The sequence below is a fragment of the Galeopterus variegatus genome, unplaced genomic scaffold, assembly GCF_000696425.1.
Source record: "Galeopterus variegatus unplaced genomic scaffold, G_variegatus-3.0.2 Scaffold1815, whole genome shotgun sequence".
NCBI classification, from domain to species: domain Eukaryota; kingdom Metazoa; phylum Chordata; class Mammalia; order Dermoptera; family Cynocephalidae; genus Galeopterus; species Galeopterus variegatus.
The window spans coordinates 46214-70343 of NW_007727926.1; the positions used below are offsets into that span (position 1 = coordinate 46214).

At 34.6% G+C, this 24130-nt stretch overlaps 1 protein-coding gene across 1 annotated transcript in view; it reads right to left on the reverse strand.

Annotated features, from left to right (window-relative positions):
• Positions 1 to 9415: 9415 nt before the first annotated feature.
• ZNRF2 (zinc and ring finger 2) overlaps positions 9416 to 24130 on the reverse strand; it is a 40671-nt gene continuing 25956 nt past the window's right edge. Inside the window, exons 2-4 of the mRNA XM_008579117.1 lie at positions 22888 to 22993; positions 14385 to 14464; positions 9416 to 10660 (exon numbers count right to left, since the gene is read on the reverse strand). Of these exons, the coding sequence (XP_008577339.1) occupies positions 14407 to 14464; positions 22888 to 22993 (164 nt within the window). The 3' untranslated portion in view covers positions 9416 to 10660; positions 14385 to 14406. The remainder of the gene's footprint in view (positions 10661 to 14384; positions 14465 to 22887; positions 22994 to 24130) is intronic.

Sequence of the window (24130 nt, forward strand, 5' to 3'; positions counted from 1 at the left end):
TAGCCCCAAACTATAAACAGCCCAGGTGCCCACTAATAGAATGATGAAACTGTAGTATGTTCCATACAATGGAACACTAGTCAGCAAGAAGAATCATTCATTCAAGCAAGAACATGGATGCTTCTCAGATACTATGCTGAGTGAAATTAGACTTACACAAATAAAGTATATATTGAATGATTTCATCTAATCTACAGTGACACAAAGCAGATCAATGGCTGCCTAAAACTAGGGGTGGATGGGTAGGAACTTACTATAAATGGACTTGAGGTAACTTTCAAGGGGTGATGGAAATGTTTTCAATTTTGGCTGTAGTGATAGTTATACAGGTGCATATGTCTGTCCACTTCTAATGGGTGTTCTTGTTGCATGTAAATTATAATGATAAAGTTACTTTTAAAAAAGTTTTTGGCTGTAGTGATAGTTATACAGGTGCATATGTCTGTCCAAAGACTGTGCACTTCTAATGGGTGTTCTTGTTGCATGTAAATTATAATGATAAAGTTACTTTTAAAAAAGTGAAGAAAAGTTTGATTAGAAATATAATGCTGTTTTTACTGGGAAAACAGGCCTCTAAAAATGGAAACAAGTTAACAAACCTGTGTCTGGCTGGCTCTCCTGCAATCCTAGTGTTTGCAGTACTTTGCTTTCACCTTTGTTTCACCAGCATTGACACATCAGGGTCTGGCACAAGGTATAAAATTGTTAGTAGATGCACACTCAAACAGAGGGTCTCCCAATGACTTTAATAACCTTACGCCATAAGATCTGACACAAATGTTTAAGAACTAGGTTTAGAACATCCATATTATTTATATATTTGTTATCCTATAACTGATTACCAACCTTTTGCTAGGAATGCTGAACCATTAGCTCCACAGGGCAGGAACTATCTTTTTACCCCATCAATGCACATGCAGTATCTCACAGTTTCATCCATCTATCAAATGTTCAATAAATATGTGCTAAATGAATTAACCAACACTTCTGTTCACCCTCCACTCTAGTTCAAATAATTCCCACACATTCTTCAGGGTGAGAAGATTTCTGAATATTACCAACATAACTTTTAAGAATGAAAATCAGACTACAGCAACCCACACATTAAGGCCTCAGTAGCTTTCTAGTGACTGATATAAGAGAATACAATTTTTAAACTATTAACTGCTACATTTGTCATTCCTGGTACTTAATTTCTTGTGCTCCTGTGGTTACTTATGGCAACTTAGTGACCCATTGGTAGTTACTGTTTCAGGAAGGACAGACAATGATGATAATACGAAGACATCATTGCTCAGTTTTTATTGTGAAAGTCTTTTTTTAAATCCAAAGGAAGAGACAAGAGTTTGAAAGCCAAGGGGCTTTTGATTTGTCAGTCAAGTTCTGGAGGAGGAAAGGGCTTTTAAGAATCCATAGGGCCGGCCTGTGGCTCACTCGGTAGAGTGCGGTGCTGATAACACCAAGGCCGCGGGTTCGGATCCTATATAGGGATGGCCGGTTTGCTCACTGGCTGAGCGTGGTGCTGACAACACCAAGCCAAGGGTTGAGATCCCCTTACCGGTCATCTTTAAAAAAAAAAAAAGAATCCACAAACTTTGCTGTGAAAATCAAGGATCAGAGCCTGGCTGAATTAGGCAGTTTATTCTATGAACCACAGAGCTGGGAAGAATGCATAATGATATCAGAGCAGTTTTCTCATTCAAAAAGCGTCAAGAATCCAATCAAGCAAGAAAGAGAATTGAAGGGGATGTAGTTAGAGCTTATTTGCAGAGGTCTGAAACATGCTTTGGCACCCTTTCCTCCTCATGAGTTGACACCCTATTTTTGGCCTGTGTGAGAAAATCCTAGATAGGGTTGTACACTGGCTAAATATGACAGATTCACAACACAATTACTCAAAATCTCTGGGGTTGAGTCAAAGCTTTAATATATTTAAAGAACTGCCTCTGTATTGCCTTCCTCCCTCTTGAATTGATCTAGTAAGAAACTTTGAAAGACACTCAAGAGTCTTCAAAAAGTTGGAATTACAAGGCCCTCAGAAATATTCAGGTAAGGATAATAGGAGTGCAAAAACCTCCTAGAGTCATCTAGACTTGTACTGTCCTCTACAGTAGCCACGGGTCACATATGACTCTTCAACACTTAAATATAGTTGTGAATAGAGATGTGCTGTAAGTATAAAATGTACACCAGATTTCAAAGACTGAAAAAAGAAGAATGCAAGATATTGCTTGGTAATTTTTATGTTGATTACATACTAAAATGATAAGATTGGATATTTAAATTCCCTGGAAAGGCCTTTTTAGCCTTTGCAATGTTTGAGTTCCAACAATGGGACAGACTGTATACCATTTGACTTCCTTGATGGATATCATCTGAACGTCTGGATAATGAATATCCTTAGCATTTACAGATTTAGTAACATTTCAGCTCAACTATCAACGAGCTACCTTGAAAGATTCATGATACAGTTACTGATATTTTTCTGAAGTATAAATTTATATCGCTAACACTCTATAGTTTATGTTCAGTTACCCCAGCTACTAAATGATCGAGTCAATCAGAAAGCATTAAAATCTCAAACTGACTCTGTTGGAAAGGTATTTTTTTAGCTATGAACTTTTTAAATCTCATAAAATAATAAAACATTGAATTCAGAAGTTCATGGAAAATGTTACCATAGGAATAAGGCACTATACAGCAGAATTTAAAAACTTTTTAAATTACAAAATCATTAAAGTATTGCAGAAAAACTGTTATTTTTATGCATTTTTATGTGGGAAACCAATTAAATTATGTGGTGATATTTATAAATATAGGGGTTTTTGACATCTTAGGATATATCCCTTTCAGGTATTAGGTTTCTATTATTCTCATAGGTCTTGCTTTGTAGAAACTCCTGGTTTAGGAAGTCCCAAGTTATCTACAAGAGAAGCTTTGAACCAACTTGGAGAAACTTGTGAAAGCTTGAATCAGTGTTTCCACGGATATTTTGTTTTTGATTAGGGAATCTGTGGGGAGAGCCGCCTCCTTGACCCACAAGGATATCCTCAAGGTTTCTGCTGCTCCTCCAAGAACTAAATAAAAGTTTACCAGTCTTCATTTTCTGCCCTTTGCTAAACAAGAAAGATGATGGGGTCAGCAGCAACCCATAGCTTTCCAAGAAGTAATACATTTCTTCTGGTCTTCCTCTTACCTAACCTAACCCAACCTATCTAAACAGCAGCATCCATCAGGACAGCAGATCCATCTATCCCATATGTCTACTTCTATAAGACCCTGCTTCCAACAGTAGCTTTACTTTTGTTGCAAAGATCTGAAAAGGCTGATACTAATGGGAAAAGTAGGGGACAAATCAACCAAGAGAAAACCTGAAGAATGCTTCAGAGCATATCTCAGCATTTCACTAAGCAAACTTGGCAAAGTATGGCCTCATTCCACCAGGCACCTGGAGCTAAGGGGGGAGGAGGATGCCAGGAGAGGTCCAACTCAACCAAGTTAGACATCATTAAACTAGTTCATTGTACCACATTTATCATGTACTTATTGACTCTCCCAACGGTGTTGGCACTGTTTTGGTCTAGACACCTGCTGAACCCTAATAGACATACATACGTATACATATTCCTTGCTTTCTCTCAACTTGCCAACTACTCCTATCTGGCTTTTCTTCCAAGGCTCTGCCTCCTACTAGAGACCCAATTCCTCTTTTTATTTTTATTTATTAATTTTTTGGCAGCTAGCTGGTACAGGGATCCGAACCCTTGACCTTGGTGTTATAATACCATGCTCTAACCAACTGAGCTAACCAGCAAGCCTACATTTCTCTATTTTAGAATTGGTGTTCTTTACCTCTGGTTCTCCAGCAGATACTTCTGTCATAATCAGCTTTCCCAGTAGAGAGTCATCCCTTCAAAAGTGGAAAAAGTTCAGCTACAAGATGTCCTGCTCTTGTCTCTCATCCCTTGTATCCAAATGACCACCAAGATGAGTCAATTCTACTCTCTAATTTTCAAGTGCTCCCATCCTTGCTTTCCCTACTATCACTGCTTTAGTTCTACCCATCATCATCTTACCTGAATAATTCTAAATTTTCTAACAGGTCTCATCCCTCTCTAATCTGAAGTGTAAATGTGATTGTCTTTTTCCTGCTTAAAATCCTTCAATCAGTTTGGCACACACATCTCTTCATGATTCATCACCTGCTTACTCTCTAGACACAGCACTCTCCAAGAGTGTCACACTTTACTCATATCTTTGTATGTGATAAGCTTCCTGTCTTGAGAATACCCTTCTCAAACTTCCCACTTCACATATTTCTTTATCCACATCCCCTAGAGCTGTGATCTAGTTGTTCTTAAAGACTTAGTTTGGTCATTCTCTTGCCTAGACTGAGTTTAATAATAATTCTCTGTACCTTAGAGAAGAAAGACAACACCTGGTGTATGTTTATCCCCATATTTATCACTCTCTACGCTTGTTTACTTATTTGCTTTACGCACTAAAAATTAAGCTCCTAGAAGTCATCTGTCTTTCATTTCTACATTCTTGGTTCCTAACAGTCCACAGAATCAAGGAGTGCTTAATGTATAGTTGCTAAAATAGTAAAGTCATTAGATTTTAGTGAGAGTGGAAATCAGAACCCATAATATTCTCTATTATACCTAGGTTTCTTTAAACACATCAGCTAAGGCCTCAGATATTATTACTACACCTCACGACTGAAGAAAGTAACAAAAATTATTCATAAAAAGGCTCAAATACTTTTCATTTATTGTTTGTTTATACTAGCCACTAACATTGGTTGTTTACTATGTTTCTAGTGCTTGCACACACATACCTCCCCATTTAATCCTCACAACGACCCTGATGTAAGACTAGTACTAACTATTTTGACAGACAAAGGCAAGGCACAGAGAAATTATCTTGCCCAATGTCCAGAGATGGTAAGACTGGTTCCAGAATTCATGTTCTTAACCACTACAATACAAAGCTCATTACCTTTTACATCACGAAAACTGTGCTTCAAAAGATATATTACTATTGTTTTAAAATCATAAGGGAATGTTACTAAATACAACCTAAATTTTAAAAGTTATAACTATGCACTAACAGACCATCCCTCCCCGAAACTTAGCTTTCCAATCATATTTCAATTACAAAATTTACAAATAGGATTTATAATAGAAGTTTCAAAGTTCATCTTTACTTATAGTTAAGGTAATACAGAAAGATTTCTTTGTACATTACTACTACAAACAGTCATTTCTTAAATTATTACAGAATTGTAACTAATAATTTTTGAATCAAATTTTGTGATAATGGATACACAAAAATAAAGAAGCCATAGCATCAATTAATTCACTGTAACTTTTCAGCATTAAGATATTTCTGAGTTATTTAAAATTTTTTTTAAAAATTTTTTTTAAGTTTTGTTTTTTCTTATTGATTTCTTTTCTGAATTCAGGTATTTTGGTTTTAGTGTAATGTACTGTCATCTTCTAGATATAAGAGATGATATGACAAATTTCCATAAAAACATTCTTCTCTTATTTTCTACTGCTAAATAATGGGATAATTTAGCAAGATCATTTGCAAGTTTTATTAAAATATCAATAATGAATTGTTCCATTTTAGTTTAGAACATATTAATACAGTTGTTCCTAATACATTTCCTCTATTTCTTATGATTGAGGAAACTAATAGGTATTACCGAAAGAGTTGTAGAAACCACAAATGAAGCAATAGAGGTAAATATCTATTATTATCATGATTTTCAAACAACGAAACACAAAAAAAGTTATTGCAAAGAAATAAAATGTAATGAACTGCTATAATGAATACCAATAGTATCATCAGATTCTAAAATCTCTTTTTATCTCCCAGAAGAGTCTGTTAACTATATTATATGCACACAGGTACTCAAAATGCTACTACTAATAAAACATTTTTGAGATTCTGGCATGCTTCCTGGTAACAGGACACAGACAGAACTGTAAGTTTATCAAACATAAATGATTAGTATCTATCAATCTCAAGATAACAAATCAGAAAAGAAAGGCATGAGAATTCGGGAATATGAGAACTTAGTCACTTCTGGTGCCAAGACTTGGGGTCCTGAGAGGCGGGTGCCTCACTCTTTGTCCAGAGTAGAACAAAGAAACACAATGTTGGTTAATAGATACTGTGGTATCACTTAAAATTTTTTCATTTATTTCTGGGATGTTAGTTTCTGCCATGCTCTTCTTTGCCTCTTTAAATAAGCAACCAAAAAAATCTATCTTATTATTAGCCATTGGTCTAAAATTAATGATAGCTTAAATATCTGAAAATAAACCAACTTCCCTAAGTATAGCAATGTTGCACTTTCACCTAAAACTAAATATTAACATGTCTGGTTTTCTTCAGTTCCTTTTACATTCCACAGATAATCAGCTGACTCAGGAGAACAGGTATTTACCATTTAATATAGAAACTGTTTGACTTGAAAAGAATATTCAGTTTCCTGCTTTAAATACAGTATCCACAGAATATGGTATTCAAAGTATCATTTGGGTAAGTTATTACCAAAAAAGTTTTACCAGCTGTTCCTCAACATGAATCACTACTAGGAGGAGTATACCAAGTACCAATTTTCTCTAAGGAAAACCAATTTCCAGCAATTTAGTTTAGAATGAAAAGATATGGGTAGAAATAAAAAAGTAAACAATGAAAGAGATATATTTACTGTTATTCACAACATAGCAAAGAAAAAAATTGTAAGGTACACACCTCAAAAAGAAAAAAAGGAGGACTGGGCCAAAGACAAAATATTGGCATGCTGGAATTTTTTTTTTTTTAAACTAAAATACCTGTATAAGAGCAAGGAGCAATGAATGAGGAAGGGGCACTATACATTTAACCCTCACTGTCAATATACAGTGAGTTCACCTCAGCATAAATCAAAATCACAAGAAACTGGCCCAAATGAACTAGAAGACTTCCAGCAACTAAAAAACTGTACTCATATTTAATAAGCACCATTTACCTCTATGTAGTTTACGTAGTTCTTGATAATCTGATTTATATGGAAACTTCCATGTGAAAGAATAACATTTAAATATTATTATAAATGCATAGTGTAGATGTCAATTAGATGATAAGTTTGATTATTCTTGAATTTTAAAAGAGTTTCATGCTTTGTTCAAATGTAGCTTATTATTAAAATTCCCACCTCCCACACTCCAAGTTAGTACATAATATTAGGTAATATTTACATCAAATTTACAGTCTTTTTCATTTAAAGGAATATCCCTACATCTTGCTATAAGATATTAATTTACACTCTTTTTCATTTAAAGGATTATCCCTACATCTTGCTATAAGATATTAATTTAAATGATTGCTCTTAAACTTCATTATACCCAGAAACACAGCTGAGAGTCAAATAAGCTTTGTAAAGGAATCTGGCATTTTCATTAATTCACTCAAACTCAGATCTTTGAAATACATACTGCAGAAATGCTGAGGGTGGTCCTCAGTCATTTGGGGGTACATTCTTGTGAAGTGTCTACTGGGTGAGAACTGACATAACTGTGTATCATTTAAAAGAAACTTAAGACTTGTATTAAGAAAACAAAACCTACATATTATGCAACATGACTTTTTTTAATGCTTCTGCTATAACAAAAAATCAGTTATAGAAACCATTTTTATATTTCAATCACAAACACTGCTCTTAAAACACAATCTATAATCTGATGTGTGGTCTGAGAAACATATATGAGACTATGCTTAGTCTATTTCTCTGGCAAAAAGCTGAAAATAAGACAACAGTTTTACTTTGTCTTAAACATTCTGGCAAGGGGAAAAAAAGCCAGATCAAAGTAAGATGAGTCAAAATTGGCAATAAATCCACGATGGAAGAAGAGTGGCACTAAAATGAAATTTCAGAACATACTGCTTTCTATATATGTACATGTGATCTATTTGAAGACAAGTATTTACAAAGATTCCAGAAAGCTATAAACCAACTGATAACCTAGGCTTTCAATCTTTATTCTGTCCCCATAATATTTAGTTATCAGTAGATTCGGCAAAATATTTAAAATATCTAAAGTGATTTTATGTCCTACTTATGCTATTCAGTGTCTGTACTTATAGGTATTATAAGTGACATTATGTAGAATATTACTTATAATATTTTCCAGAATAACAACTTTGATTTTAAATAAAATGGAGCATTTGGGCTTTACAAACATGTTTTTTTTCAATTTCTAAATTTTCCTTTTTAGGAAGTCATTGATAGAGACTGAATTCAAAGTAAAAATGTCAACTTCTGTAAATATTAACAAAAAAGATTGCTATAAAGATATTTGAAGTAAATACTGTTCTAGACAAATATAATAATCAAGTAGCACTTGACACTGACTAACACTGAACTTCCTTTAAAACCACAGAAGCTTCTATTGCAGCAGCTACAGCACAAAACCTTTCACAGAGGCTGAATTAATAAGGATATGGTATAGGATAAAGAAGAAAAAATGAACTTAAATCAATATAGTTTAAAATTTAAAGTTAACAAGTAAACTATATCAGAAAATCAACTTCCAGGAGAATATACAGTAATTACCACAGCTATAATAAAGTTCTTCCTTTAAGAATGGAAAACGACAGAATAATTCTTAACAATACACCAGTAGTAAAAAACAAATCAATTATTCACATTCTAAGAGGTTTGGCGGGTGGGGGATGGATGAGGGTAAGGGTGTGAAAGCTTACAAAACTGAAAATGCAAAATAAAATGGATTCAAATTAAGATTTTATGATAACAGAAAAAATTTAAAGAAGAAAGTTTCCCTTGAGGGAAGAATATTTTCCATAACTGGTGAAAAAGCACCTATGAGTCTGTGCTGTCAACTGTCACAATGGAGGGAGGTTTGGATTCTTTCAGCAATTGCAGCATAACGAAAGGCATTTCACAGCATAACTTTAGGGAAAATGCTATCTGGCTTAGAATCACACATAAAGCAATTTAAAACTCTTTTAATTATTTATAATACACAAATTTCTCTGGATAGCAGCAGTTGCTCCTGTACTTGTCCTTTTAAAAAATATGAAACAGAAGCAGTAGAGTAGGGAAAAAAAATTTAGAGAAGAATAGAGTAGCAAGGTTAAATAAAAAAGCAAATACTTAAATACATTAAAGAAAAATTAAAATAAGAAAACAGTATAATGCAATTTTCAATTATACTAAGTAAAGTGCACTGCTTACATATTCACTGATAACATTTTCCCTATGTTGAAAACACAAAATCTACTTACAGGTAATTTTGATATTTAAAAAAAAAAAAAAAGACATTCACTATTGTAGCCCTGATAGCTTTCTTCTTTTTATCCATTCAGATGTATTTTATGGAAATATTTAATGACATAATTTTGCTTAATACATTTATTTCTACACAAGACTGAATTTAAAAATCTCTACAACATTTTCAATTACAGTAATGACACATTAATAAATTATAAATTAACAAAATCTTCATATTTGCTGTAAAAAATCATTTATCAAAGGCTAACCTCCAGATTATCTGGAAAATTAAAGATGCAAATTGCTATAAATCTGGCATCCCAATTAAATTCTGATTTTTAAAAATATATAAAATATCTCTCAAATTATTCCAAGTTCCTCTCCAAAAAAAATTATTTTACCCTTTTCACAAGTTATTAAGTTTATAACCTGCTAAACATTTTACCCAAATGTGGGAAAACTGCCTGGAGATGCAAAGCATAATAAAAATAATTACATGAAAAGAGTAAACAAAAAATACCCGTTAAAACAAAGTTATTGTAGCTGGCAGCACTTAAAATTGATAATTTGTATCTTTAAAAAATTTGCATAGCTGCAAGATGATTCATTGCTGATTAATGGTTGAGCAGTTTTATTTAGAATAAACAATATATTTAATAAATTGCAATTCAGTGGACAATTCTATACTTAAATGAAAGGTAATTATGTAACCTGATTTACCCTTTGGACTGCATTCTGATATTAAACCTTTAATTTAAAAATATTAACATATTTTAGCTTTCCTATGTAGAAGTCTAGTTTCCACTCTTGCAGGGAGAAGGGGGAATGGAAGAACTTGAGATCATGGTCTACATTCAGAGAATGTTTTACTGCTTGATTACATTTCTTGGTTTCACATTTAAGACTTTAATTTACAAAAAGTAAATTATGTAGTTTTCAATTTAAGAATACGTGAATGCATAAACATTATGTTGGGGAAAATAAAGAGACCCCAAACTAACAAAATGAAACAAATCAAAACACAACTTGCACAGCTCTAGAGAACTTAATAAAAAGTAAATCAACTTTTAAATCAGTTAACTTTGGCGTATGAATACAAAATGTTTATCAGTATTACCTATGTAGATGACTATTAAGGGATGTGCAGCATTTTCAAAATCCCTGTGTGTCCTTTATATGCATGTTTGGTACACTGAATTCTGTGGGAATTGTCCTTTCTTCAGCAGGACTTTTTTTCTGTATGATTGTCCATCTCTGTATTACCAAGACTCACAGAACTCAGATTTCTGAGTATTTCTACGTTTTTGTTTTTCCAGAGACAGAGCCTCATATTCTCTTGGTTTTTCAAGCATCTTGAAAAGACAAGAAAACCTGTGTAAAAAAAGGTAAATTTAGTTTAAGCAATGGCTCAAAATAATAATACAAATCAAAATCCCATGAACATTGTTATAGTTGCTATAAATTTTCATACCCTTACTATTCCAAAAACTCATAAAATTATGTTCTACAGAAGAATGGAACAAAACACAGAAGGACCAATTAAAGCTTAAAATAATCACACACACACAAAAAAATGAGTTATTCCCTTTCAACAATGGAGACTGCACCAGAGTAAAGAACACATACGCACACATACTTAACTTTTTAATACCTCCCTAAATAACTAAAAACTCCAAAATAAAAATAGTAAACAATTTCTTAACTAATTAAGCCCTCAGATATTCATATATCCCTACTTTGGGTTGATTATTAAACTCTTATGCTGAAGGATATCAGAAAGACTGGGCTTTATTGCTACCTATCACCTTTTATTTATTTTATTTTTTTTTTTTTCAGGGGCATTACCTATCACCTTTTAAAAAAATGTTTTAGCAACACTAAATCTTCAAACCCATACACTTTAAATCTAGGACAGCAAAGAGAAAGAGAAAATTTATAATTTGACAAATAAGAGTAGTCAGAACAGAAGCAAAAATAAGAAAGAGTTAAGATATTCCATGTTTATAAATTTTTAAAAATAACTCAAGACGCATAGAAATAGAATAGGGTTCAGATTTCTATAGGCAGCTGACTAGACAGTTCAACCCACTCCATGTAGTAGGTTCCAACTCAGTTTCTACATACAAAAAAATACAAAGATAATATTAATACTTAACACAAAGAAATGGAAATTCTGTTTAAAACCAACAGAATGTGCATTTTAACTATGAGATAAGACGCATGTTCCATATATCCCATAAACTCACTGTGACACTAAAGGAAAAATTTAGCTGATTAGACCATGAAAAAAAAATTTCATACCATACAATTTCACTTCACACAAAAACTTGTTTATCAACTCTACTATGGGTTAATGTTTGTGTTCCCCCCAAATTCACGTGTTGAAACCTCATCTCCAGTGCAATAGTATTAAGAGGTGGGGACTCTGGGAGGCTTCATAAATGGGATTAGTGTCCTTATAAAAGAGGCTTGAAGGGAGTCTGTTCTTCTGCCACCGACACACATAGAAGGTGCCATAAATGATGAACGAGCCCTCACAAGAAACTGAATTAGCTGGAGCCTTGATCTTGGACTTCCCAGCTTCCAGAAGTGTGAAGAATAAATCTCTGTTGTTTATAAATTATGTGTCCAAGGTATTCTGTTATAGCCACCCAAATGCACTAAGACAGACTCTAAAATGACAAATTTTACCTATAAAAAATTTAAACATATTACTTTGGTGTGTAAACTACAGGTTGAATATCCCATATCCTAAATGTTTGGGAACAGAAATGTTCTGGATTTCAGATTTTTTCAAATTTTGGAATATGTGCAGAATACATACTGACTTGAGCATCCCCAATCCAAAAATCCGAAATCTGAAACATTCCAAAAAGCATTTCCTTTGAGCATCATGTCAGTGCTCAAAAGTTTTGAATCAGTGATGCTTAAAGATAAAAATTTCATTTTATTAGCATTGGTTTTCAGTATGTCTCTTAAAATGCTTCTATAATTTTAGCCATAGTTCTACTTTATTGGCCCAGACACAAGGTGACACTGAAAGCATTCTAAAGCATCCTCCTCTTGGGGCCGGCCCGTGGCTCACTTGGTGCTGATAACACCAAGGCCACTGGTTCAGATCCTATATAGGGATGGCCGGTTGGCTCACTGGCTGAGCGTGGTGCTGACAACAAGCCAAGGGTTGAGATCCCCTTACCAGTCATCTTTTGGAAAAAAAAAAAAAAGCACCCTCCTCTTGAAAAAGTCTTTTTCATAGTGAAATAAAAACATACGTGCACATATACTCAAAATACTACTCTATCACTACACTTCCTTTACCCAGAAATCTTATACCAATTCACATTTTAAATGTGTCAAGGTATGATCTAAGTTCACAGTAAAACATTCAAAAGCTGATAGTCTTTTCTAGTAGAGGCTTTCACATTTGACATGCCCAGCCTTAATATTATGACAGAGGTCTCACTTGCAGTTCTTGTTTCAGTTGCTACGGCTGCTATCAAGTTACCTTAAATCTCCTTTGTCAATACTCTAATCTGCTACTCTTAAATTATCCTCATAAACAGAGCAACAGAATTCCTTGAGTGTGTTTATTACCTGAGGACCAACATCTTCAATTTTAAGAGCAGGAGTTGTTGAAATAAATGCAAATGGGGGAACAGCACAGGACTAGACCTCAGAACACCAACTGCTCTAGTCCCCTGCCTGCAATCTCAAGCCATTCAGAAAAGACTGCTGTCTGTTATGGTCATGAGTCTCTGAAAATAGAGGTTCCAACTCCTTCTGAAACAATTCCAAGATTAGCTAAAATGTTTTACTTTTATGTAAGAATCCAATGCTTTATATGTCATTTCTGCAAGTCTTCCCATAAAAACTTTTCGTATATTTAAAGATAGCAATTAAGTTAACCTTTACTTTTTCAGAGCTAAATGATGCCATTTAATTTACTTAATGAAATATGGAATAAAAGCAATACCCAAGTAAGGTTATCATTCAATTCACTGAACATCCTCAGTTAATGCAGAACCATGAAAAAGCTAAGTCAGCACAGCAAAACTAATTCTTCATTTGGTTTTTTAAAAAAATTTTTTGGCCTACTATATAGACAGACACTTTATTACACACTGAGGATACAAAGGTGAATCATTTAATTGCATGAATGGACCATTACACAAATTTCCGAAGAAAATGTTCCTACCTAATAACAGCAAAATTGCTAAGAACATACTCTTTGAAGCCAGAATGCCTGAGTTCAAATCCCATCTCCACCAACAAACTAGCTATGTGACCTTGACAAGTCAAGTTTCTTAAACTCTATACTTAATTTCTTCATCTGCATATAATAGGGATAGTAATAGTACGGAGCTCAAAGGATTGTTATAAAAAAGAAATGAGTTATCAATAGATGTAAAATGCTTAGAAAATGCCTGGCACATAATAATGCTAAATGATTAGAATTACAGTATATTACATTACTTAAGAACATACCTATAAGGTTGTGGACAAGAGTATGGAATTTGATCCCATTTGCTAACTGCATAACCTTGCACACTTGGTGGAACTTTTTTTTTCCTTAAATCACTTTATTGAGCTATGATTGATATACGAAAGTTGTTTGCATTTAACAGCTTGATGAGTATGGTACAACTTTTTTCTTAAAGTCATGGAACTTAACTACTACGACCTTCAGGTTTCTCACTGGAAAAATGGGATCAAGATATGTACTTCATGGGTTTTTTTTCATTATTAAACAAAAATTAAATAAGTGAATGTGTTCTAAAGTACCAAGAATGTAGCAGTTACTCAACATATGACTCTATCCAGAAATCAATTATGTTGTTTTTAATGTACTTTATAAGTTTCCTATTCAGTAGCCTATCAAAATATCTGGTACACAGGAACGAACACACACACACACACACACACACACACACACACACACACACACACCCAAAGTATCTGGTACATAAGAACACACACACACACGTGCACCTCAATGAATACATGAATGAATATGAATGAATAAAAATGATGGCTGAGAATGTGTAATTCAGGATAATACTGTAAAAAGTAATTAAAACAAAAAAGAGAAAATTACCTATAAAACTGGAATCTGATGCTTAATCTGAAGGGTGCTCAGGGCAAGATCTATTTACTTCAAACCATTCATCTATGCAGCTAGAAAAAAACAAAACAAGAAAAATGAAATGCTTATGTTTATTTATATTATGACAGTCTTAATAAAATGCTCACTTCCTGACTTTAACATATCTGCAGAAAAAAAAATCAGTATTTTTAGTGACCATTAAGAATACATATATAACTAAAAGAATATGTTTATTATATTTTGATTATTCTAAGCCATTAAGGAAAAAAATCTTTGCAAAATTGTGCTATAAAGTACTTTAAAGTTCAAACAGAACAACTATTCTCAAAAGCAATCTAAAGAACTACCTACCACTTTACCAACATTCAAAATTAAATGACAAATTTGGATAGATATGCCTTTTCAGAAAAGTTATTCATTTATGCACATATCAACTTGTTCATGTCACCTATCAATGTAATCAAAACATTGATAAATTTTAAAATTTAATCATTGACAATATTGCATAACATTTAAAATTTTAATCTTTGACAATATTGCATGACATTTTAAAAGACCATATTTATATATGATCATTAAATATTTATTTTTAATTCGATTCCACCCTTCAATACATATACACACAAATAAATATAGCATCATCCATTTGCATTTACAAAATATTTCATGATCTGATTTTATTAGAAGTTAAATATTAGATTGCATATTACTATACTCTCTTTAGATCTGTACTGTTCAGTACAGTAGCCAAGAACCACAGTGGTTATTTAAGTTTAAAATCGCCAACTGATAAAATTATTAAGATTAAATAAAAGAAAAAATCCAGTTCCTCAGTCACACTAGTCATACTTCAAGTGCTCAACAGCAACATGGTTAATGGCTACTCTACTGAATAGCAAAGACATACATTTCCATCACAGTAGAAAGTTCTATTTCATAATACTGTGCAACATAATAAAAATCAAGGTCTTGAAAGGTTAAGCTAACTTATCCAAGAGCTAGTAAGTTACCCAAGCAGGATTCAAACTGCTCAACATTTTCATTGGTGACACATGTCAAATTTACATATGCCACAAAACTAGAAGGTTTAGCTAATATGCTGAAGGGTGAAATTAGTATTTTATCATTCCCATATCCTGACAGGTTGAACGTTTGATAGTGAAAATGACAGATGAAATTAAAAAGAAAAAAGATAAAGTACCTCATCCAAATGTCCTTTCAAATACCTAAAACAGTTTCTGTTGCCATGAAGACTTTTATTCTCTAAATACATCCGCAATGTGGCTTATGACATTATTTTCAGCCTGGTCTCTACCACTTGGCTCTAGAAATCCTTTGGTCTACTCTACTCTTTTTTAAGAATACCTCTTGGGCCGAGCCCGTGGCACACTCGGGAGAGTGTGGGTTCGGATCCTATATAGGGATGGCCGGTGCGCTCATAGTGCTCACTGGCTGAGCGTGGTGAAGCCGGTCTCAAAAAGGACAAAAAGGGCCGGCCCCGTGGCACACTCGGTAGAGTGCGGTGCTTGGGAATGCAGAGGCGCTCCCGCAGAGGGTTCGGATCCCATATAGAGACCAGTCCGCTCACTGGTTGAGCGCGGTGCGGGCGTGACACCAAGGGTTGCGATCCTGTTGCCGGTCGCGGTACGGGCGCGACACCGAGGGTTGCGATCCCGTTACCGGTCATGAAAAAAGACAAAAAGGAAAAAAAAAAAAAAGAATACCTCTTAAAGTATTGAGAACTGAACAAAATACTCCAGATGTGTTAACAATTCACAGTACATCTGAATTATACCTATGTGATCTAAAATGGGTATTTCTTATTTTACAACCATGTAATTTTGTCTCATCATGAGAAAGCAATCATTTAAAATCTCAGGTCCTTTTCACATAAATTGCTATCAGTACATACATGTTCCATTCTAAACCATATAAATTAGTTATTTAAAATATTATATTCCCTTCCTCCAGCTCCAGCAGGAAATCACTATCCAAAATTTAGTGCTTTTTCTTAGCCATTTTCTTACTCTATCACTATCTATGTGTGTATTCTAAAATAAAATATAGTACTGCTTCCATGTTTAAAATTTTATATAAATGCTACCATAAATAGCATTATGCTATTTCTGACTTGCTTTTCTCATAAATGTGTTTTTCTAACTTGCTTTTTTCACTCAATTTGTTTGAGATTTGCAATAAGTAAGGCCCTCATCTTCACACTTTCATTGTATATAGTTTTCCATTATATAAGTATACCATAATTTATATAACCATTCTTTTAATGATGGACATTTTCAGTGATCCTATCAACATTCTTTTAGAAAGAGGCTTGCACCTGAATATAAATTAATTCCATCACTAATCACACTGCTTTGATTGACTGACTTATTTATAATTACAGCAAGACTTTTTCTTTCTTTTTTTTTTTTTTTAAAAGATGACCGGTAAGGGGATCTTAACCCTTGACTTGGTGTTGTCAGCACCACGCTCAGCCAGTGAGCGAACCGGCCATCCCTATGTGGGATCCGAACCCGGGGCCTTGGTGTTATTAGCACCGCACTCTACCGAGTGAGCCACGGGCCGGCCCACAGCAAGACTTTTTCAATGAAGGAAGCACTGTGTTGATTTACACTCTGGCATAATTTCTTTACCTCCTCCAGACCTGCACTTTGGGTAGTAGCTACTGTCTTAAAGCAAATGATCAAGAATTTGTCAATGGTATACACCTAGGAGTGGAGTTGCTTAGTTCTAGAATATGTAACGCGCACAGTTATTACTCAGAATTGACTGTTAATTTTTGCCAAATTTTCTATTTTGTTTTATCTCATTCTTATAGATCTGTAGGAAGCTATTATTGAGGTATTTCAGCTATAAAATAACATACATGTTTTTGATAAACCTTGGTTTCCACAAAATTGTAAACTAAATACAACAAGGCTTATGGTGAAAAAAATCAGGTTAGAGGCAGACCACTCAACACAATTTTGTAACCAGAACAAAGATGTGTTTATTGAATACTACTTTAAATATAGGATGTTTTTTAAAAACAGTGAAGTCAGCTTCACAGAAAAAAGACTAAGGAAGGATTGAAACTGCTGGATCATGGAGACAAAAACCAGTGTGCAGCACATGAGAACTGTGACACAAGCAGTTCTAAAATGAAGCCCTTGTCCTAACTGAACCACAAGCAAGAGCATGGGGGGATGGGTATTCGTCAAGTGCTGTATTAGCATATATGCTGTGGGGAAAATAGGATAGTTTAGTCAGGCTCCCTGGCTCAGGTCTGGCTGGAGGGTCGAGCAGCACATTTCTTGTAAACAAGTTGTGTGGGTGGAGTTAGTATGCATGTGCACACCCAAGTATCTTTCTAGTTAATTGCTTTTGTGTGTTCTGCAGTTTGTGAAGCAGGCTGGCGCAGAGAGCTCCCATCTAACAACAGAGCATGTTTACTCTGCTGGCAGCTGCTCAGTTTCAGTTTTTCTTTGGACCTTGCTGGTAGTGGTTGAGTTTCTGAGTTTCTCCTTTGTACTGCCTAGCTCCTAGATGTGTATGCTGAATAAAGACTATTCCTTCTTCAACCAAGGCTCCAAGGACCTTTTTGCCGGTTACGTAGCTCACAGACCTGCGTGTGAAGGGTTTGTGAATGGGCTCAAGGGGTCTGTGAGCTCCAGACCCAGCTCTAGCTCCACATATGCTTTCACCTGCTGTTACTTGATGGAGTAGAACATTAATGTGCTGGGAAATATTATGCCTGAACCAATGAGATCACGTCATTATACAGTCATCACTCTTTCATTTACCAATTACAATGAGTTAACTGAATTACAGAAAGTCACTGAAGGAGAACACTGAAAAACACTCTCACAGTCTAAGGTCTAGTTTTTCACTTTTTTGCAGTGTTGTAATGCAAATAAGTTTAAGTTTTAATACAGTTAAATTTACCAATTTTTCTTTTAAGTTAGGGGTGGGGGGTTTATTAGACAAAAAATAATTCTTTACTAAGAGGTCAGAAACTTTTCCCTATATTCTTTCCCCCACTTTAGATTTTGAATTTCATAGGCAGTTATTTAGGTATTTAGAATTGATTTTTATTTCAAATGTAAGATAGAAGATTCAGCTGTTTTACCATATCAGTAACCAATGGATCCCAGTATCATTTATTGAACAGTTCATTCTTTGTCTATTACACTGTAGTACAATTTATGAAAAATCAATTTTTTCCTTTTATTCAACGTTTATTTAGCATCTATTATGTGCCAGCACTTCCCAAAACTTAACTAATTCAAACCCTCATAACTCTATGAAGTTGGTGTTACTGATTCATCGTACAGATTGAGAGAAAAACTAAGTAACTTGACAGAGATCCTAGAGAATTAGTAGAGGGGCTGGGATTTAAATCTTGGGAGTCCTGACTCCAGAGCCTATACTCTTTTTTTTTTTTTCCTTTTTGTCTTTTTTCGTGTCCGGCAACGGATCGCAACCCTCGGTGCTGCGCCCGCACCTCGCTCAGCCAGTGAGCGGGAACTGGTCTGTATGTGGGATCCGAACCCTCGGCGGGAGCGCCGCCGCGCTCCCAAGCGGAGCGCACTGTAGCAGTGCGCCACCGGGCCGGCCCAGAGCCTATACTCTTTTTTTTTTTTTTTTCCTTTTTGTCTTTTTTCGTGTCCGGCAACGGATCGCAACCCTCGGTGCTGCGCCCGCACCTCGCTCAGCCAGTGAGCGGGAACTGGTCTGTATGTGGGATCCGAACCCTCGGCGGGAGCGCCGCCGCGCTCCCAAGCGGAGCGCACTGTAGCAGTGCGCCACCGGGCCGGCCCAGAGCCTATACTCTTAACCTCCATGCTATATGATGTCTTTCCACGTGGGCATGAATGTTGATGGATTCCACTGTGTTGCATTGGCTCACCTGTGCCATTTCCACACTGCCTTAATTAATATAGTCTTACAGTAAACTTGTACAGGACAAGTCCCATCAACACAGTGCTGTTCTTCATGAGTGTCTTGACTATCTTTCACCCTTCATTCTTTGGTCCATGTGTATTTTTAGAATCAACTTGTCAAGTTACATTAAAAAAAAAAGTTGACATTTGACTGAGGTAGTATTAACTATACAGATCTGGGGTGAAATTAAATCTTTGACACTGAGTCTTCCTATCTACAGTGTGATATACCTTCTCCACATTTATTTTAGATTCCTATAAAATTTTTCAGTAGAGTTTTAAAATTTCTCTAAAGGAAAGTCTTGCATACCTTTTGTAGAATTTATTCCTAATGTATCTTACAGACCTTGTAGTTTTTGTTGCCACTAATTTTCTTACCTTTTGAAAAGTGGTATTTTCTTTTTTCTTAGTGGGATATGAATGCAATTGATTTCCATGTTAATATCATATCTGGCAACCCTGCTTTATAAAATCATTAATTTTAATAATTTATCTAATTTTATTCTTAGCTTTTGTTTTAAAATCATTAATATGAAAATATAGAACTTTACTGAAAGCTTTCTCACATTTATTGAGCTCATGGTCTTTCTCCTTTAATTTTTTAATGTGGTAAATTACATATATAAATTTTTTAATCTTATGATATCTTTGCATTCCTAGCATAAATCCAATTTGGTCATGAAGCATTATTTTAGATATATATCATTGAATTTGGTTTTCTAATATGTTTTTGAATTTTTGCATGTATGTTCATAAATGTGAGTGCCTTCTAATTTGCTTTCTTGTACTGTCTTTGAGTTTGGGATCAGTTTATACCGTTCTCATAAAATAAATAAGGGATCCTTCCATCTTTTTCAACTTTGGGGAAGAATTTAAGATTGATAACATGGTGTTCTTTGGATATCCTGTAGAACTCATCAAACTGTCTCTGCAGGCCTGTTTTTCAGGGTTTTCTTTTCTTTTCTTTCTTTCTTTTTTTACATTGTTTTGCAGGTTTAAGTCTTAACTGCTTATAATAGTTATTAGTTGATTCAAGTTTTCTATTTCTTTTTGATTTTTTTTTTGGTGGCTTGTCAGTTCATGGATCTGAACTCTTGACCTTGGTGTTATAACACTGTGCTCTACCCAACTGAGCTAACCAGCCAGCCCTCTTTTTGAATCATCTTTGACAAAATTATACTTTTAAGGAAACTGTCCATTTTGTTTAAATTTTTAAATTCAAGAGTATAATGTTTTCACAGAATTTTCCAATTATTTTAAATTTCTGCTGTGTCTGAAGTCATGTGTCTCTTTTTATTCCTCTACTGCTTATTTTTTCCTTCTAGAAATAATCCAGTTATTAGTCTTTTCAGAGAACCAACTTTTGCCTTTGTTGGTTTCTACTATAGTGTGTCATTTTTTCACTTCATTATTTTCTTCTCTGGTCTTTATGTTTTTCTTTCTATTTCCTTTGTGTTTATTCTGCTGTTCCTTTTCTAATTTCTTAAGAAACTTGGCTTATTGATTTCTAGCCTTTCTTTCCATTCTAACACCAGCCTTTCAAGGAAGTTTTGACCTGTTTACTCTATGTACATGTCAAAAACTTCTCATTATTATTCAGTTCCAAGTATTTTGTAAGGTCCATTATGATTTCTTTGATCCACAAGTTATTTAGAAGTATATGTGAAGATTATTTATCTTTTTATTACTGATGTCTAAGAGTGATCAGAGAACAGCGTTCTGTATGGTACCAATTCTTTATAGTTTGCTGAGACTTTCTTTATGGGGTAGAATATGATCAATTTCTATAATACTCCATGTGTGCTTGAAAAGAAAATTTATTCTCTAATTGCTGGGTGCAGATACACACACACATAGCCATGAGATCAAACTTGTTAACTGCACTGCTCAATTTTTCTAGGTCTTGACTGATTTTTTGGGCATGTCTACTTGACTCAATGAGAGGTGTGTTGCAGTTTCCTATTATGATAATAGATTTGTCCATTTCTCCTGACAGTTTTTAAAATATTTTATTTTGAGACTAAGTTATTAAGAACAAAAAATAAAATTTATATATTTTTATCATTATATAATAACTCTATTTATCTCTAATAATGCTTTTTTGCTGTAAAGTTTGCTTTGATATTAGTTTTGTTTTGTCAGTAGTCTTTTAGTTAGTATTTGCTTGAATATAGTTTTCTATGCTTTTACTTTCATATTTTCCTATATCCTTTTAAGTGTGTTGCTTATCAACATATCACAATCTTTCAATCTGTTTTTCAACTAAGTTTGTTCTATATACATTTATTATAATTATTGACATGTTTGATTTGTTTTGACTCCTAATTTTATATTATTTACTCTATTTTCTCTATGCTTTTCCCCACCCCCACACCTTCAAGTAAAATTCTACTTTACTCCTTTCATTGGTTTGAAGGTTATAGTTTTTATTCTTTTTGTAGTTACCTTAATTTTTTTTTAACTTAAAAAATTTCCCTCTATTGTTGAAAGCAAGAAGACCATGTGAGAAAAACTAGATGGGCTTTGGAGTCAAGCAGATTCCAAATCTGCTGGAATCTCAGCTCTCCTATTTACTAGCCATGTAACTGTGGAGAAATTCCCTACTGTCTTTTGGCTTGTTTCCCCAGCTGTAAAATGAAGTGGTTACAAGGCTTACATGAGATAACCTATTTAAGAAGCTATACTTGGGTCAAAGTAAATGCTTAAAAAATGGTAGCCTTTAGGTACAAACAGATGTGGATTCAAGCTTAGTATTGGCAGGGGGAAAAGGCCATTGTTTTTAAAGAAGTGTGTGTGGGGAGGCTTCGATGAAGATTAAACTGAGGCAGGACAGAATAGGGACATACCCTAGGGAGGCTGCTCATAGATATTCAGACTGGATTGGCCCAAGCTGCCTGACTGGCAGTTAATGAACCCATAACCAGCTGGCAGCAGCTTAACCACCCTACCAATCAGCATGCTATACCTGGAACTTTGCGGTTTACCAAAACCACAGCACCTGCACACTAGAAAGAACAAAAATGCAGACAACCACTATACGACCTTCTACCTGTGATGCTAGACTGGAAAGAACAAAGTTAAGGGAAAAGTAACTCCACTGTGCATTACCAAAAACTTCAGAAACTCAGGGGTGCATGACAGGAAACTAATGCAACCTTGCATCAGCCTATTAGGCCTTAATTACCGTAGATCCTCCCCCACGGCCAAATATTCCTCCTCTTAGTTAGGATACAGAAAAAAACCATAAACCCTCTCCTGAAGAATCCAGGGGCATTCCTCACTCCTGAGGTTGCCTGCACACCCTTCTGCACATACTCTTTCACTTTACAATAAAGCCCTATTATTTGAATGTTCCATCTGTCAGTCCCTCTTCCTTTTTTCACTGAACAGGTAGTCACTGCTTTGAGGATTTCCCTAGGTCCCATAAAAGGTTCTCCTTCACAGTTTGACCAAGAACCTGGAACTGCCGTCCAGTAACATAATTACAATGTTTGGAAATGTGAGAACAATATTCTATTCTAATATCAACCTGATTAACATAAAAATAAACTTACCCTTTATGATATATGCATAGACAAGGCAGTCGTGCTATAGTATCTCCCTGCTGCAATTCTTCAAGGCATATTGCACATTCCCCAGCGTCTTTACTCAGTACGTCCTCTGAAGAAAGAAAAAATGAATTCAGGACAATAAAACCATCCATCAAATTGAAAAAAAGAATGTGAATGGTAATTTATAAAGAGTAGTGCTTCTACCTAACTTGGCATATCTTTTTGTCAGAAATACATAAAACTCAGCATCCATATTTGAAACACTATTCATAAATGAGTGAATAATGTTTACCTTTATTTATAGACATTGTTTCACATTTCCATTTCCATTTTATGGAGGTATTACAGTAAGCAAGACCAGAATAGAATCCCCCAACCTGCCAAGGACTTTACTCTAAAACTTTCAGTAAGTTAGTAGTTTGTAATTTGAAATTCATTTTCCTTCTACTGATCAATATTACTTTGATCCCCAAGATGGTTCAAAAAAGTTTAGAGTGTAATATGGCTGAAAAGACATGAAAATAAAATACTATTATAATTTTTAAAATTCTAAAAAAACCAAAATTGGATAAGCTAAAGAAATCACCCTGAATATGGGACTTTTAACAGCTGCTTAACTCAAGAAAATACAGAGGAAGATCAAAGCTTTTGTGTAGATTCTGAAAAGACTTTTGGAAACTTGAGGATTTCATACATTGGATGCAGCAATTCTTTATAATTTTTCCATGACAATGGCAAGCCTACTCCAGGCAGCAATTAGAGTGGCTTTCAAAAGGACCTGCAGGGTACTTAAAAAAAAACCATAGTATATTAAAAATACTCCAAGGATAAGTCTCTTCATAAAGCAAATGTTCCTTTTGAGAAAAAAAAAAAATTCTCTCAATTCATGCTTTATACTGAAAATTTAAATTATATTTTAATGTTACCATAGTATATTAAAAATACTCCAAGGATAAGTCTCTTCATAAAGCAAATGTTCCTTTTGAGAAAAAAAAAAAATTCGGGGCCGGCCCGGTGGCGCACTGGATGGTGCGCCGCTTGGGAAGCGCGGCGGCGCTCCCGTCCGAGGGTTCGGATCCCACATACAGACTAGGTTTTAATTTTTAAAAGGATTTGCCTAAAATAAAGGATGTTAGCCACATAAGCTTGGTGATTCTTTTTAAATGCAGAATAACTAAAAATGTCATTACTGGGGCCGGCCCGGTGGCGCACTGGATAGTGCGCCGCTTGGGAAGCGCGGCGGCGC